Source organism: Drosophila simulans, chromosome 3R, assembly GCF_016746395.2.
Source record: "Drosophila simulans strain w501 chromosome 3R, Prin_Dsim_3.1, whole genome shotgun sequence".
Taxonomy (NCBI): domain Eukaryota; kingdom Metazoa; phylum Arthropoda; class Insecta; order Diptera; family Drosophilidae; genus Drosophila; species Drosophila simulans.
In genome coordinates, this window is record NC_052523.2 from 20,591,229 (window position 1) to 20,603,729 (window position 12,501).

Sequence of the window (12,501 nt, forward strand, 5' to 3'; positions counted from 1 at the left end):
ATTATGTCTCTGAGACCATTTTTAGCCATGATCCATGATTTTTAGCTATGATCTCATCTCAAATCCCTTCTCCGCTCTTGACGAAGACACACAATACATTTAAATATTTTATTATTAACAAATATGACATCTGCACTATACAGTTACATTTTCGGATTTGGACGCTTTAAAATCTGATGCCTTCGACACTATCAATTTGATCAGGCTACAAGAATGAGCAATTGCTAGAATTTCTGATTCGAATACAACTGTCAAAAATAACCGGATTAGAATAAGAACTGACGTTTTCGGGTGTTGTAGGCGTTTGACAACCGGAGAGATACTATGGGTGGTGGACAGCAATCAGTGGCACGAGCAAATTTGTTGCGCTGGATCATCGCCGCATTGGTGTCCCATTGGTTGATAAAGGCACGGGCCTCGTCGTCACATGGTTTTGCCGTACTCGGTCTGTCTCCCTGCAAACAAAGATTATTTCAAATTGATTTTTGTTTGAAATATCCCATAAAATAAGCACCTGGGTTCGACGACGTCGAGGAGCGTCAGTATCCATCGTTTCCAGGAAGTCCCGTCTGCGGTTTTGCTTGGTCGCCACGCTGTCCGGGAAATTGACCCAGGTGCACTCGTAGTTTCGCTTCTCCAGTTCGCGCGGATGGTACTGCTCGTTATCGAAGCGTTCCTGATCGTCCCCGACGGAGATGCGTCCGCCGTGGCCATCGTCCTGCTCCCACATGGAGCGTCGCTTGTTCTTCTTGTACACATCCGCCTTTTCCCGCTCCCTGAGTATCTGATCGTCGGGCAGGTATGGGCTGCCCACCCTGGGGCGCTGGTACCGCCTGGCGATGTGACGCGTGGAGGCGCATTCGATCCGAGCACGGAGGAGCTCGATGCAGCGGTTCACCATCATCCGAGTGCCACCGTGGATGTTAACCATTCTCGGTAGATATACTTTTTTTTACGCTTTTAGAAATTTTATTAAAAAGAATTAGGGAATTGTGTAAGTTTTAGTATTGGAATGCCAAAATGTAGCCTGCTTCCAAAGAGGCGGCGTGTAACGAACTGAATCCGCTCCCAAAAAATCGAGGTGACATGTAAGGTGCGTACGAATCAAGGCACACCTGATGCTGTAAGCCGGCTCACCTTTCTTAATTAGCGCTGTTCATCTGGCGTTAATTTTCCACGGCTAGTATCTGTCACACAGATCAGTTGAGTTCTCAGAGTGGCGGCATGAGGTCTACGATTTTGGTACTTCTGTGGATCGGAGCCATTAGGGCGACTTTTGGGAATCAAACCCATCTGGTGGGCTCCTCTTTGGAGAATCGCATTCTATCGCGACGGGTGCGTGCTTTGGTATTTCCCGATAAGGCTTCCCTTCTCCTGACCGCCGCCCTAACCAAACTCATTTTGGGCGGACGACCAAGTGGCCTTCAGTACAGCCTGGAGTTCGATATGTACGTTCCGGTTCCCGACACCATTGAGGGTTGGCAGCCCAAGATCCTGAAGAAGATGAAGCCAAAGCCAATGTCAATGGCAAAACGCCGATATGATTGGTCATATAGCAAAAGGCCTGAAAGCTCTTATCCGTACTATGCGGAGCCACATAGAAATGCTCATTACGATAGGTAAAGTATCTATATCTATTAGTTAAAGAAATTAATTCGAAATTTTGAGTTTAGTCCCGCCATTAGCCGTAGAGTACCATTCTACCAAACAACATTGAGGTAAATTATTATGAATTACTTTCACGAGGTAATAATTACAAGTTCCATGTCTTACTAGGGATTCATTTTCCCAAGCTCCATGGCACTTATCCTCGCCCACTAATCGCAGGAAGGAGTTCTATGAATCGAGGTAATATCAGATTATTTCTTTTGAAATACTCTAATGTGGCTTTAAATATTTCAGACCCACATTGAATAGGGCCTCATTCTATCATAGCCCATGGAGTTTGTCTGCAAATCAGAGAAACTCATATCCACCGGAGGAAGAAGTTTATGAATCCTGGGATCAAGTGCCTAGTTGGAAGTTACATCGTGGATACAGAGAACGCAGAGAGATTTTCGATCAGCTTGAGGCCATGGGAAAAGTGTAAGATTCAAGTTTTACACAAAATAATTTAAAATAACCCATTAATAGTTTTCAGTTGGACCTAAGGTCCTGTATCAAGAGAGCCATGTGTGAACTAAGGGCCAAGTTAAACGCCGGCCAAGATCAGGGTTTCCTCATGGAGGATCTAATGCGAATTGTGCTGATGTAAGTAAAATAATTTATTGTGATATAAAAATCCATTAAATAAACTATACTTCAGAGTTCCCGAAGAGGTGGCCGACGATAAGTACAGGCATCGCATGGATAACCAGGACTGTGCCCGATTTTACGCCCCAAGTTGTCCCTACAATGTTCTAGACTTCCTTACCCAAAGTGGTGCAAAATTGTAAACATAGTGAGCCGAGAATCGAACTTCCGACCCATGTCGTTGTACTGTGATTTCGGATAACCCAGAGTCGTCAGTTCTCATTCCGTTCTCGAGCTGGATAGGTCTCTAGCCTCCCAGTTTCGTGTTCGCAAAATTCCATCTAAATTTCCGGCCCAAACCCTTTGGAAAATATATTTCGGTTAAAAATTCAAAATTCCAGAGCTCCAAAATGGCACTGAGTGTTTATTCCTCCCGAGCACTGTTCCGGCCAAGCGCGATGATTTTTGGTGCGGTTAAGAGCTGTGTGCGATTTGGGTCTGGCTGTGATAAGAAGGGGCCGAGCCGGTGCCCCAAGGTGTTGACCAAGTTCCCCTGCGGCAAGCCCAATCTGCAGGCTCCGCCCAAGAAGAAGAGGAAGATCGTCAAGGCACAGTCCATGTGGCTGAATCCATTCTGTGATCCCGACGACACAGCCTGTCCGTTCAATCCGCGCTTCGACGATATCTACTACGTCGAGTCGGACAAGGCGAAGCGGAAGTACTGGCAGACATGGGTGGCCTGCCCGCCCATCCAGATCAAGCCCAAGAAGATTTGCTGTTTCGCCAAGGCCAAGCCGGCTCCTATTAAGCGGCGCAAGCCATCGGCGAAGCCATCGACCGCCTGCCCGCAGCCTTGTCCGGATCCGTCGGAGGATCTGTGTCCCCGTCTGCCCCGTCGCTGCCATCGCGATGGTCGCCGACCACCCTCGTGCAGAAGGGAACGGGGACCCCTGCCGTGTGTGAAGCCCCGGACGCCATATCCATCTTTCTCAGAGTGCCGACGTCTCAAGCCCGACGCCCCGCCACTCAAGGAGTGCAATTGTCTGGCGAAACCGCTGCTCTGTGAGATTTGGGCCGAGTTCCGACGACGAGCCATTGCCAAGAAGTAGAGCCGTGGCCCTGATTATATAAAGCGCTTTTACGATTCTACAGCATATACATTTTTTATTTGTATGAGGAGATTAAAATGTTTGCCCTGAGTGCCAGCACGGATACAGGATGTGTGATCACTGAAACGGATTCTTGGCCATATTTGTCACGAGGCTCCAGAGGAGCGGATTGCAATCGCTATAGGTTCGCTCGCAGTCGGCACCTCCACGTCCCGCGTTCCGGGCGTGTAAATACTTACTCGCCACATTGTCCAGGGTGGGTCTGGAAATTCATTTATAATTACAATTCATAACTCATCCATTCCAAGTAAAATGTCACATACACCAGCACTGCGTTTACGATCTCACTGAAGATGTTGCTGTTCTGAAAGGGTTTCTGCGAGATTTCGCATATGCTTCTGAGCAGGCAAACTCCGCCGTAAGCACCATCTAGTCTGTAGAAAAAGAGGGGGATTAAAAAATAGGTAGCTAATCCCTAAACTGATACTCACTGCTCCATGCCCACTTCAATGGCATTGTAGACCCATGTGCGCGCCTCGTCGTGCAGGACCTTTGCCTGCATGTCCTTGCGCCACTCGCGAGCAGTGGACACGAAAGCGGTGGTGTTCCAAAAGCTCCACCAGTACAGGGGAATGGTGGTGGGTATCCACTGGCCTTGCACGTTGAAGAACCACCAAAAGGACTGCTTCTTGTCCGTCTGCTTCACAGGATACGCCAGGCTAGGTACGAACTGCAAAGTGGGTGGTAGTATAAGTGGAATGGTTGGAGATGTGCCAAATCTACCATGTTGTAATCCTACCTTGACAACGCCCTGTCCATTGTAGATGGCCACGCGCTTGGAGCGACTCAAAGAAGTAAGACTGCTGTTACCGCCCTCATCTGGATGGTTTATACTTCTGCTAATCCTTAAAAAACTGTCGTCTGAGGTGTAAATGTTCTTTGTGAAGCTCAGCACCAAGTCAATGGTGAATAGCAAACTGAGGAGAAACAAAAGCCAGGTCAGAACTCTATGGACCATCTTGTTTGTGTTCTAGTGCAATGCTAACTAATCGTTCTTTGTTTAAACTTGGATCTCAGCCACGATACACAAAGAACGCCATATGTGTTTGCCTAAGAAATTGACAGATTCTGATTGGGAAGAATACACAGAGAAAAAAAATTTAACTTAATTATTTTTGTTTGTTGCACTTATTTAATAAATATAATAAGGTATTTTAAATTTCATACTTATTAATCAAAATATGTATTCAACTTCTATTGAAGGCATAAGTTTTATACTTAGAGCCAACCTGAATTGTTTTCTGTGTAGCACCAATGACTTAAGGTCTTTGGGTAATGAAACGTTCTTGTGGAGGAAAACGGAGTCAGCCGAAGATGTCTCTTGATTGGCCAGATCACGCTGCCATTTGGATCTTAATGATGGAGCATGCGCTCCACTTTCGGAGGTGTTTTGTGGACCGTTCTAATTGCTATTCACGCATCTGGCTCTGGTCGTTGATCCGCTTATTCACAGCTCGCCTTAATTAATCCCCAAATAGACAATGGAGTGCTCTGGATTTCGGGTGGCTCGTTGCATGTTTCCCAAGTGGATCACATCGCCATGTATCGCTCAAAGCTGCAGAACGTCGGAGATTTCGGCCAGGTCATCCTGCTGCTGATCACCCTGATTCGACCCATTCATGGACTTCTGCTTTTTCCCACCTCAACGGTGCTCCAGCTGACCTCATCCATCTCCATTCCCGCCGACCTGAACACCCGCACCAAAGTATTCATGGACATGGGCTTTCAGATGAACTACAACCTGCCGCCCACGGTGTCCGCCTTCTACAATGCCACCATCTGGGCCGATGAGCTGTCCCGGAGACAAAAGCGCCAGTTGGACAACAGCCTGGTTGCTAATCTACAGCAGTGGGATCTGGAGGGCGGCATGCATCCCGGCGATTTTACAGCCGGTCAATTGTACAAGGGTATAGAAAACATGCTCGAAACCTATGGTTTCCATAGATCCTGTCTGCTCCGCAGTGTCTGCGAACTGGCCCTGCATCCTTTTGCAGAGGACCACTTCTATGGAATGGTCACCCAAGTTATAACCTTCCTGCTCACGTAAGTTTTAAACGTTGAAAATGTAAGCTCATTATTCTTTTCTTATAAAAAAGAAATATTCTGAACAAGATTTTGTTATACCCATTATATATATTTATTCGTAATTTTCTGTTTTTAATTGCAGACCATCTCAACACGAGGGATTCGCCGAGGACGAGCAGCATTATCGTGATAGATACGAAAAAGCCGAGCAAATTGGTTTTCTCGGTGGTCAGTGTCATCTATCATATCCGAGTTGCCAAGCAGATATCATAAACCTAGCCACCCGACTGGTCAGATGAAATAAATATCTTAGCCATAACATTGTTGTCTATTTAATTGGTCTAGATTATTTCTGCACTGGCACACAGTTGCAGTTTACAATTAAGCTTCATTGAATTGAAAATGCTTTCCCAAATTATTATGCCTCTAGGCCAACTGGTTGTCCACAATCAGTTTAATGGATCAGGTAAACACTGCTAGCTTAACAGGCTGCTGATGCCACTGAGAAAGTCCACGGGGCAGTTGGAATACAGATGGCCACAATCCATTCCAAGGAATCCTTGTTCTTCGGCATGTTCGTAAACTTCCCGGTAAACGTTTTCCCCAGGTGCGAAAGCCTCATGCAAAGAGGGACTGAAATTGAAAGATACAACAAAATCCATAGATTAAATTTAATATAGCTTCGATTTTTACTTACGTCAGGGTAAAAGTCAGCAGGGCGGTGAGCATATTGTTTTCCATATCCTTGAAAGGATGTCGCGCCAATTCACAAACACTGCGCAGCAGGCAGGACTCATCGAAGCCATACTGGATGAGCATATTCTCCAGGCTCTCGTACAGCTCTCCGGCCGTAAAGTCACTTGGATGCATCGCGGACACACCTTCTGGCAGATACTTTGCGGTCTCATTCCACAAGTGACGCTTTCCGCGCCGAGAAAACTCATCTGGCCAAATGGTGGCTGCGTAGAAGGAGGAAGGTTGAGCCGGCAGGGCATAGTTCATCTGGAGACCCCAATCCCAGAAGAGTTTGCGATCCGGAATGACCACGGGCACCGACAGCGATGAGGTGATCTGGTAAACAGAAGATGCCGGAAAAAGCAGTGGGAACTCAGCCTGGATGGGTCTGAGAATGCTCCATAGCGAAAGCAGAGCTCCAGTGAAGTGGACGCCGGTGAGATACATTCTGATCTGGTGACCATCACAGCAAGAAGAATGTGTATCTCAACTCGATATCTTGACAACTCAACGCACTTAATTAGTGGCTGCTAATGAAACGCACAGACATTGCAATTTACATGTAGGCCCATTTCTAGATCTTTTATTAGTTCTAGTGAAATATAACTTGACTCATCAGCTGTAATAGATCGTGTTTGCAGTGGGAATATAATCTCAAGCAATCCCGACCCAGGAATCCATCTTGCTCGGCCAATTCGTAGGTCTTTCTGTATACGTCTTCGTCATCCCGAAAACCTTCGTGTTGGGAGGGGCTACAGAAATAGATTATAAATTAAATTAACTAAAACATTTGATATCTTAAAATATTCTTACCTCAAAACGAAGGTCACAATGTCGCTTAGCAAGTGCTGATGGTTGTCATCGAAAGGGTGTTGTGCCAACTCGCAAACACTTCTTAGCAAGCACGTCTCATGGTATCCATATCCCGCTAAAGTATCCTCAAGGAAGGCATAGAGTTCCCCAGCCGAAAAATCCTTGGGATGCATACCATTGCCATTATTATGTCCATATTTCGTATAGAAGTTCTCATCCGTCAGTTCCAGTTGGGGAACTTCTCGCTTCGCTTTGTAGTTGGCGAATCCTGGCCAGATGGGTATGCTATAAAACTCAGTCAGGTTATAGGGATAGTTGTAGGAGATGGCGAAGCACCAATCGATCAGAATACGACGTTCTGGATAGAGTTCAGCAATGGGTGTGGACACTGAAAGTGTCAGCTACAAGTGATGTAGTTAGTTTTATAGTCCAGATTTGTGTCCAAACTTCACTTACACCCAAATTAGAAGATGCTGGCCATAGCAGAGAACTCGATTGATGAATCAGAAAAATAACTAGGATACACGTAGTTAGCCAATTCGGTTTCATTTTGGGAACCATTCGTCTTGAGTTTTGAAGGGGAACTGATCGATCTACAAACAAGCGATTCCCAAAATTACTGGACAAATTGGGTCGGTGGGTTAATGGATACATGATCATCGTAAATATATCAAGACGTCAATCAGCTGTGAGTAAATATTTGGGCAATCGGTTGGCACTGCCAGAATAACTGGCCTCTTTGGGCAGCATCCATAATTTGGGCTTTTCAGTTGGCTAAGATGCTACGAGCCAAGATCTTTATCTTGTTGGTGCTGTATGCCGCTTTTGGGCCAAGTTTGGAAGCATATCAGGGAAAATCCAAGAAAACGGAACTTAAAGATGTAGTGCCCAGAGTTTTTTCACGACGAAGAAGAGCTGTGTTGTTTCCGCCGGGATCGTTTGTTAAGTTCACCTGTTCCTTTGCTACTGGACTTCTGGCGACCTATCCCAAAGGTATAACTTTTGTTTTGGAAGAGGCTGTCTACTTTCCGATTCCCGGAGCTGTGGAGGATATCTACCCCAAGAAGTTGCGACCCAAGACCACGACTAAAAAACCGGAAAAGCTGCCTGATTCCATTATTTACATACCTGGCACCGATTGGCGTTTTAAGGCCCAGACCTTGACCAAACCCAAATGGAGACAACCAGCTCCGAAAACTCATCGCATCGATGATGATAGCTATGCCAATCCTTATAAGTGGCAAGATTGGAATCAGAAACAAAAATGGGACACTTACCAATGGAAAGGAGGGGACTTAAACAAGGCAAAGTGGTCAAAATGGACCACACCTTCGCCAAAGTGGGAATCCAAATGGAATCAGAACAAGTACAGTGGAGCATGGCAATCACAACATTACCACGGCCATCGCGATCGCAGATCACTGTTTGATCGGTTCGCCAAGCTCAGTTCATTGTGCGTACTTATAGTTTATTTTTTTTAATTTATCTGATCTTACAACTCTTTAAGGATTGGCATTGATGTCAAGTCTTGCATTTTGCGCACCATCTGTGATAGCAAGAGATTACTGCTGCCACCTGGGTATTCCATGCTTCAGGACATGTTGCGAGTGGTATTCACGTAAGTTTAATTCCTCTTAATTTTAAATAAAATATTTTTTAAAATTTATATTTAAAAGTCTGCCCCGTTTGGATGGCCTGGAAGATGAATACAGTCGCCTAATGGACAAAGATGCTGATGAATGTGCAACGGAGTTAAAGTCTAAGTGTAATATGAATTTATTAATTTGGCTGTTGAGTGGCAGACTTGAATAAAGTAAAACTTATTTATCAGTCACGTATTTTGACCAATACTTCTCAAATTAAGTTCTTCAATTGTTGAATGTGCAATTAACACCTCAGTACACTTGACTACAATGGTAAACAGTACATTGAAATTGGATCTGGTTGTCTTCACTTTGAATATCTCAATCAGTACTCTTCAGAAATGCGTATCGATCTGTTGATCCTACTTAGTTTCGAGCTTATTCACTTGACTTTGGGCCAAGTGGATTCAAACCACACGGAGTTAAATCATGTGTTTGATAGAGTCTTTTCCCGTCGAAAGCGTTTCGTGCTATTTCCTCCAGGATCAAATTTGAAGTTTACAGGTCAGCTGAGTAAAGGTCTAATCTCTGCTTATCCCAAGGGAGTGAATATGAATATCGAGCAGGCTTGTTATTATCCCGTTCCCTCGAAACGCGAAGATGTCTATCCAAAGCGATATCGTCAGAGAACAACGACCACGGAGAAACCAAAGACAACTACGGAACCCACCTATGTTTGGATACCCGGAACAAACTGGAGATTTAAGGCTACCCCTCTGAAGAAACCCATGCCAATGAAACTACTCCAACGCATCGATGTGAGGCCACAAAAACCATCCTACGTAGATCCTGCCAAGTGGGCACATTGGTCCAAATATGGTAATCGTTACGAGAACTGGTCGCCAGCGAATCACAATTACGAGAAGTACAGTCAACCTGGCAGATGGAGCAAGTGGACCACGCAGTCGCCCAAGTGGTCGAAACGCTGGTATAGATCTGCGGATGGCGAGTACTATGATCCCGAGGTGGAACCCTATAAGGATGTGCGGTCTCAGCCGCTTTATGATCCGTACGATCCCGACATGACACCGCATGAGGTAGCTCACTATCCTGAATTGGCGCATCTCGAGGATATGCGGCATTACAACGGACATCGCGATCGCAGGCAGCTTTTTGAGCACTTTGATGGTTTCAGTAAGCTGTAAGAATGAATTTATAGTTAAGTCTTTAGTGAATAACTAGTACATAATACTATAGTTTGGGCATCGATGCTAAAGCCTGTGTTTTGAGAGCCATCTGTGATAGCAAACGCCTGCTTCTACCGCGTGGATATTCGATGATTCAGGATATTGTGAGGCTTGTGTTTACGTAAGTTTAATGTGATTTCTGTGATATCAGCTTGATTAAGTTTTGCATATTAACCACCTTAGACTACCCACCGCATCCGGCGTAGAGGATGACTATTCCCGGATAATGCAAATGGATGCGGACGACTGTGACCGGCAGTTTCGCGACTCGTGTAAGCTGAACTTACTGGCCTGGCTAATGGGTGGAAAGTGGAACTGAATAAAGGCAACTTAAAGCAGACTTGGGGATTGGGTGTTTATTGTATGAACTGGGCCTGCCACATGGACTGCTTGCACTCCGGATAGAGGGCGGCACAGTCCGCCTTGGAGGCGTGTGCTTTGTCGTAGTGGGTGTCGCGATAGGCAACCGGTTCGTTGTCCATGGCTTCCGGAAGGGTGAACACCGCACGCATCAGTTCGCCCACGAAGGTGCCGGGCTCCTCCTCCGTCGATTTCTGGCCCGTTTCGCAGAGGGTTCGCAATACGCAGTGGTGGCCATGGTGACCTCGCCTGTGGAAGGAGTAAGTCGTTTAGCACGCTAATTAGTGGATAAGTACTTCTTAACTAAAATCCCTGATGAGTATACCTCAAACTTGTATCTGAACTTTAACGTATCTTAATGACATAGTGGAGTAAATCTACACGTTCCTTGGAATCGATGCTTAACTTAGTCCTACTTACTTGTCCAGATACTTCTCGATTCGTTCGTACAAGGACTGTCTGCTTCTGCGATGGTGCTTGATCTGGAGTTGCTCCAGGCGGCTCATCTTGTCCTCGTGCTCAGTGGCCACTCCACTGCGTCGCTGGCGTTTATGCGGATTGGCTGCATCCGGAATGCTGCGCTTGCCAAACACCGGATATATGCGATGATGTCGAGGAGCTGGCCTTCGAGTGGGTCGACTGGTGGTGGGTGCGCTGGTGGTGGTGGTGCTGTCCTGTCGTCGCTGCGCCGCCGGCGGTGCTGCCTGTTGACTTTTGTAGCCGTAGTATCTATCTTTGAGTCTGCAAACGAAATAGATAATTAATTAAAATATAAACATGCATAAGGTCATACTATAAACGACTGAATACCAAATCCCAACAAAGAAGGATGAAGCTTAAAAAATTCCTAAGTATGTAGTTTTACCTTGAGTTTAGAGCCCAGTAGGGATAGCGTGAGTTCTGGGCGTGAGAGTAGGGTCTCGTCCACTTGGCGAATGGATTGCTGGAGCTGGAGCTGACCCCGGGCCGACTGTAGTAGTAGTGATTGTCCTTCCGCCTGCCCCCCTTTGGACGTGAGGAGTAATAACTATCCGCATATCGATGCGACGGATGCATCGGAGTGCGGAAAACGGGCGACTGGCTGTAGTAGGAGTTGCTGCCACTCGAGGAGGAGGAGGAGCCGTAACTCGACAAATTGATGTAGTTGGGCTTGTAGTCCGCCGGCCTGCTCGTCGTGGTCGTCGAGGCATCTGCATCCACATCCACATAGGTTATGTTCGACACGGTGTCGTTGCGACTGATGTCTATTGTGCCGTCCTCCAACTTGGTCAGCAGATCGTCCAGCTCCTCGCTGGGCGGCTTGCTGGGCAGCTCCCAGGCCAGGGCCACCGTAATGCCCAGAATCAAGTAGTTCGTGTGGTCCACCATTCCCACAATCTCATCGTACACTAAACGGATGAAGATGGGGGGTAATAGGCATGTGATTTGCATTATGACAGTGGCGTACCCCTAACTATTAATAGACAAGTTTTCACAATTTTTAAAATTATTTCTCTGCATTTAAATCTTTTAATTAATTAAGGTATATTTTAAATGCAACACCCCCTATTCAATGTAAAATACCCTTTAACTGCGTCACTGTCCCGTGACTGAGGACTTACCCATCTGAAAGGAGCTGCCCTCCGGAAATACCAAATAACGTCGTTTCCGGGACAACAGCTCCTGGCTGGCTGACTGGCTGTTCTGGACGGATGCGGACGCAGACTCATTCAGCCGCATCTCGATGAGCTGCTCCAGGCTGCTGTCGTCCGCATTGTTTATGCTCAGTGATGGCTGGCTCCCGGTTGCCAACTGGATGGATTCCCCGGTCTTCAGTGCGTCGACCAAGTTGGCCACGATGAGAAGCGTCAGGATGGTCGGCCAGCAATTACCTATTGGGGAATTTCCCTTCTCGATGGCATTGGAGCAGCTCCCCATCTTTTTCCGAGTCCACATTTTTCCAACCTGCTGTCGAAGCGTTGTCCATGCGGCAACTGTTGGCCAAGTATCGCGATGCTGGCCCAAACCGACAAAGAGAGGCAGCAGCAGAAGCGTTCTTGGCCAAAACTTGGCTGTTAATTGTGAGTAGTGGTGGTGTCCAAGCAGCTTTCCCTCCAGAAAGTTTCCAGTTTGTGTTTGAGCTCCGTTCGTTAAATTTCTTTTGCCCTCCTTCTTTGTCTTTCATTAGTTTTCACACTTTTCGTCTTTTGTGTTTTGCCAAGTAGTTTGTCTTGTGGAGCTGCTTCCATTGCCTTCGCCTTTTGCTCCGTGTGCTCATTGGTCTATTTAGAGGTTCAAATTACTTTTTCACGCTCCCAACTTTTGGTTTATTCGTTCCATCCCGAAAGTAGCACACTT

At 46.3% G+C, this 12,501-nt stretch overlaps 10 protein-coding genes across 10 annotated transcripts; 5 read left to right on the plus strand and 5 right to left on the minus strand.

The window, feature by feature from the left end:
• Positions 1 to 94: 94 nt before the first annotated feature.
• LOC6729399 lies at positions 95 to 1,061 on the minus strand. The gene is made up of 2 exons (XM_002104678.4): positions 515 to 1,061; positions 95 to 455 (listed from the first exon to the last, which is right to left on the minus strand). Exons 1-2 carry the CDS (start codon positions 929 to 931, stop codon positions 267 to 269), a joined length of 606 nt encoding a protein of 201 aa, XP_002104714.1. The 5' UTR covers positions 932 to 1,061; the 3' UTR covers positions 95 to 266.
• A 109-nt stretch (positions 1,062 to 1,170) lies between these two features.
• On the plus strand, positions 1,171 to 2,603 carry LOC6729400. The gene is made up of 6 exons (XM_016177397.3): positions 1,171 to 1,619; positions 1,674 to 1,718; positions 1,777 to 1,848; positions 1,903 to 2,085; positions 2,134 to 2,250; positions 2,306 to 2,603. Exons 1-6 carry the CDS (start codon positions 1,225 to 1,227, stop codon positions 2,433 to 2,435), a joined length of 942 nt encoding a protein of 313 aa, XP_016036047.1. The 5' UTR covers positions 1,171 to 1,224; the 3' UTR covers positions 2,436 to 2,603.
• LOC6729401 lies at positions 2,498 to 3,444 on the plus strand. The gene has a single exon (XM_002104680.3). It carries the CDS (start codon positions 2,643 to 2,645, stop codon positions 3,339 to 3,341), a length of 699 nt encoding a protein of 232 aa, XP_002104716.1. The 5' UTR covers positions 2,498 to 2,642; the 3' UTR covers positions 3,342 to 3,444.
• A 14-nt stretch (positions 3,445 to 3,458) lies between these two features.
• LOC6729402 lies at positions 3,459 to 4,359 on the minus strand. The gene is made up of 4 exons (XM_039295571.1): positions 4,141 to 4,359; positions 3,833 to 4,071; positions 3,665 to 3,775; positions 3,459 to 3,603 (listed from the first exon to the last, which is right to left on the minus strand). The coding sequence occupies exons 1-4, from the start codon at positions 4,357 to 4,359 to the stop codon at positions 3,459 to 3,461; spliced, it is 714 nt and encodes a 237-aa protein (XP_039151505.1).
• Positions 4,360 to 4,623: 264 nt separating this feature from the next.
• On the plus strand, positions 4,624 to 5,735 carry LOC6729403. The gene is made up of 2 exons (XM_002104682.4): positions 4,624 to 5,444; positions 5,569 to 5,735. The coding sequence occupies exons 1-2, from the start codon at positions 4,942 to 4,944 to the stop codon at positions 5,723 to 5,725; spliced, it is 660 nt and encodes a 219-aa protein (XP_002104718.1). The 5' UTR covers positions 4,624 to 4,941; the 3' UTR covers positions 5,726 to 5,735.
• LOC27206725 lies at positions 5,656 to 6,632 on the minus strand. Its single transcript, XM_016182536.3, has 2 exons — positions 6,124 to 6,632; positions 5,656 to 6,059 (listed from the first exon to the last, which is right to left on the minus strand). The coding sequence occupies exons 1-2, from the start codon at positions 6,606 to 6,608 to the stop codon at positions 5,903 to 5,905; spliced, it is 642 nt and encodes a 213-aa protein (XP_016036049.1). The 5' UTR covers positions 6,609 to 6,632; the 3' UTR covers positions 5,656 to 5,902.
• Positions 6,633 to 6,710: 78 nt separating this feature from the next.
• LOC6729404 lies at positions 6,711 to 7,739 on the minus strand. Its single transcript, XM_016174786.3, has 3 exons — positions 7,431 to 7,739; positions 6,975 to 7,375; positions 6,711 to 6,913 (listed from the first exon to the last, which is right to left on the minus strand). The coding sequence occupies exons 1-3, from the start codon at positions 7,632 to 7,634 to the stop codon at positions 6,754 to 6,756; spliced, it is 765 nt and encodes a 254-aa protein (XP_016036050.2). The 5' UTR covers positions 7,635 to 7,739; the 3' UTR covers positions 6,711 to 6,753.
• Positions 7,740 to 7,753: 14 nt separating this feature from the next.
• On the plus strand, positions 7,754 to 8,812 carry LOC6729405. Its single transcript, XM_002104684.4, has 3 exons — positions 7,754 to 8,427; positions 8,482 to 8,592; positions 8,651 to 8,812. Exons 1-3 carry the CDS (start codon positions 7,754 to 7,756, stop codon positions 8,784 to 8,786), a joined length of 921 nt encoding a protein of 306 aa, XP_002104720.1. The 3' UTR covers positions 8,787 to 8,812.
• A 59-nt stretch (positions 8,813 to 8,871) lies between these two features.
• LOC27206920 lies at positions 8,872 to 10,138 on the plus strand. Its single transcript, XM_016182697.2, has 3 exons — positions 8,872 to 9,758; positions 9,815 to 9,925; positions 9,988 to 10,138. Exons 1-3 carry the CDS (start codon positions 8,959 to 8,961, stop codon positions 10,121 to 10,123), a joined length of 1,047 nt encoding a protein of 348 aa, XP_016036051.1. The 5' UTR covers positions 8,872 to 8,958; the 3' UTR covers positions 10,124 to 10,138.
• On the minus strand, positions 10,002 to 12,321 carry LOC6729406. The gene is made up of 4 exons (XM_016174785.3): positions 11,766 to 12,321; positions 11,030 to 11,552; positions 10,585 to 10,905; positions 10,002 to 10,413 (listed from the first exon to the last, which is right to left on the minus strand). The coding sequence occupies exons 1-4, from the start codon at positions 12,097 to 12,099 to the stop codon at positions 10,161 to 10,163; spliced, it is 1,431 nt and encodes a 476-aa protein (XP_016036052.1). The 5' UTR covers positions 12,100 to 12,321; the 3' UTR covers positions 10,002 to 10,160.
• Between the last annotated feature and the right edge of the window lie 180 nt (positions 12,322 to 12,501).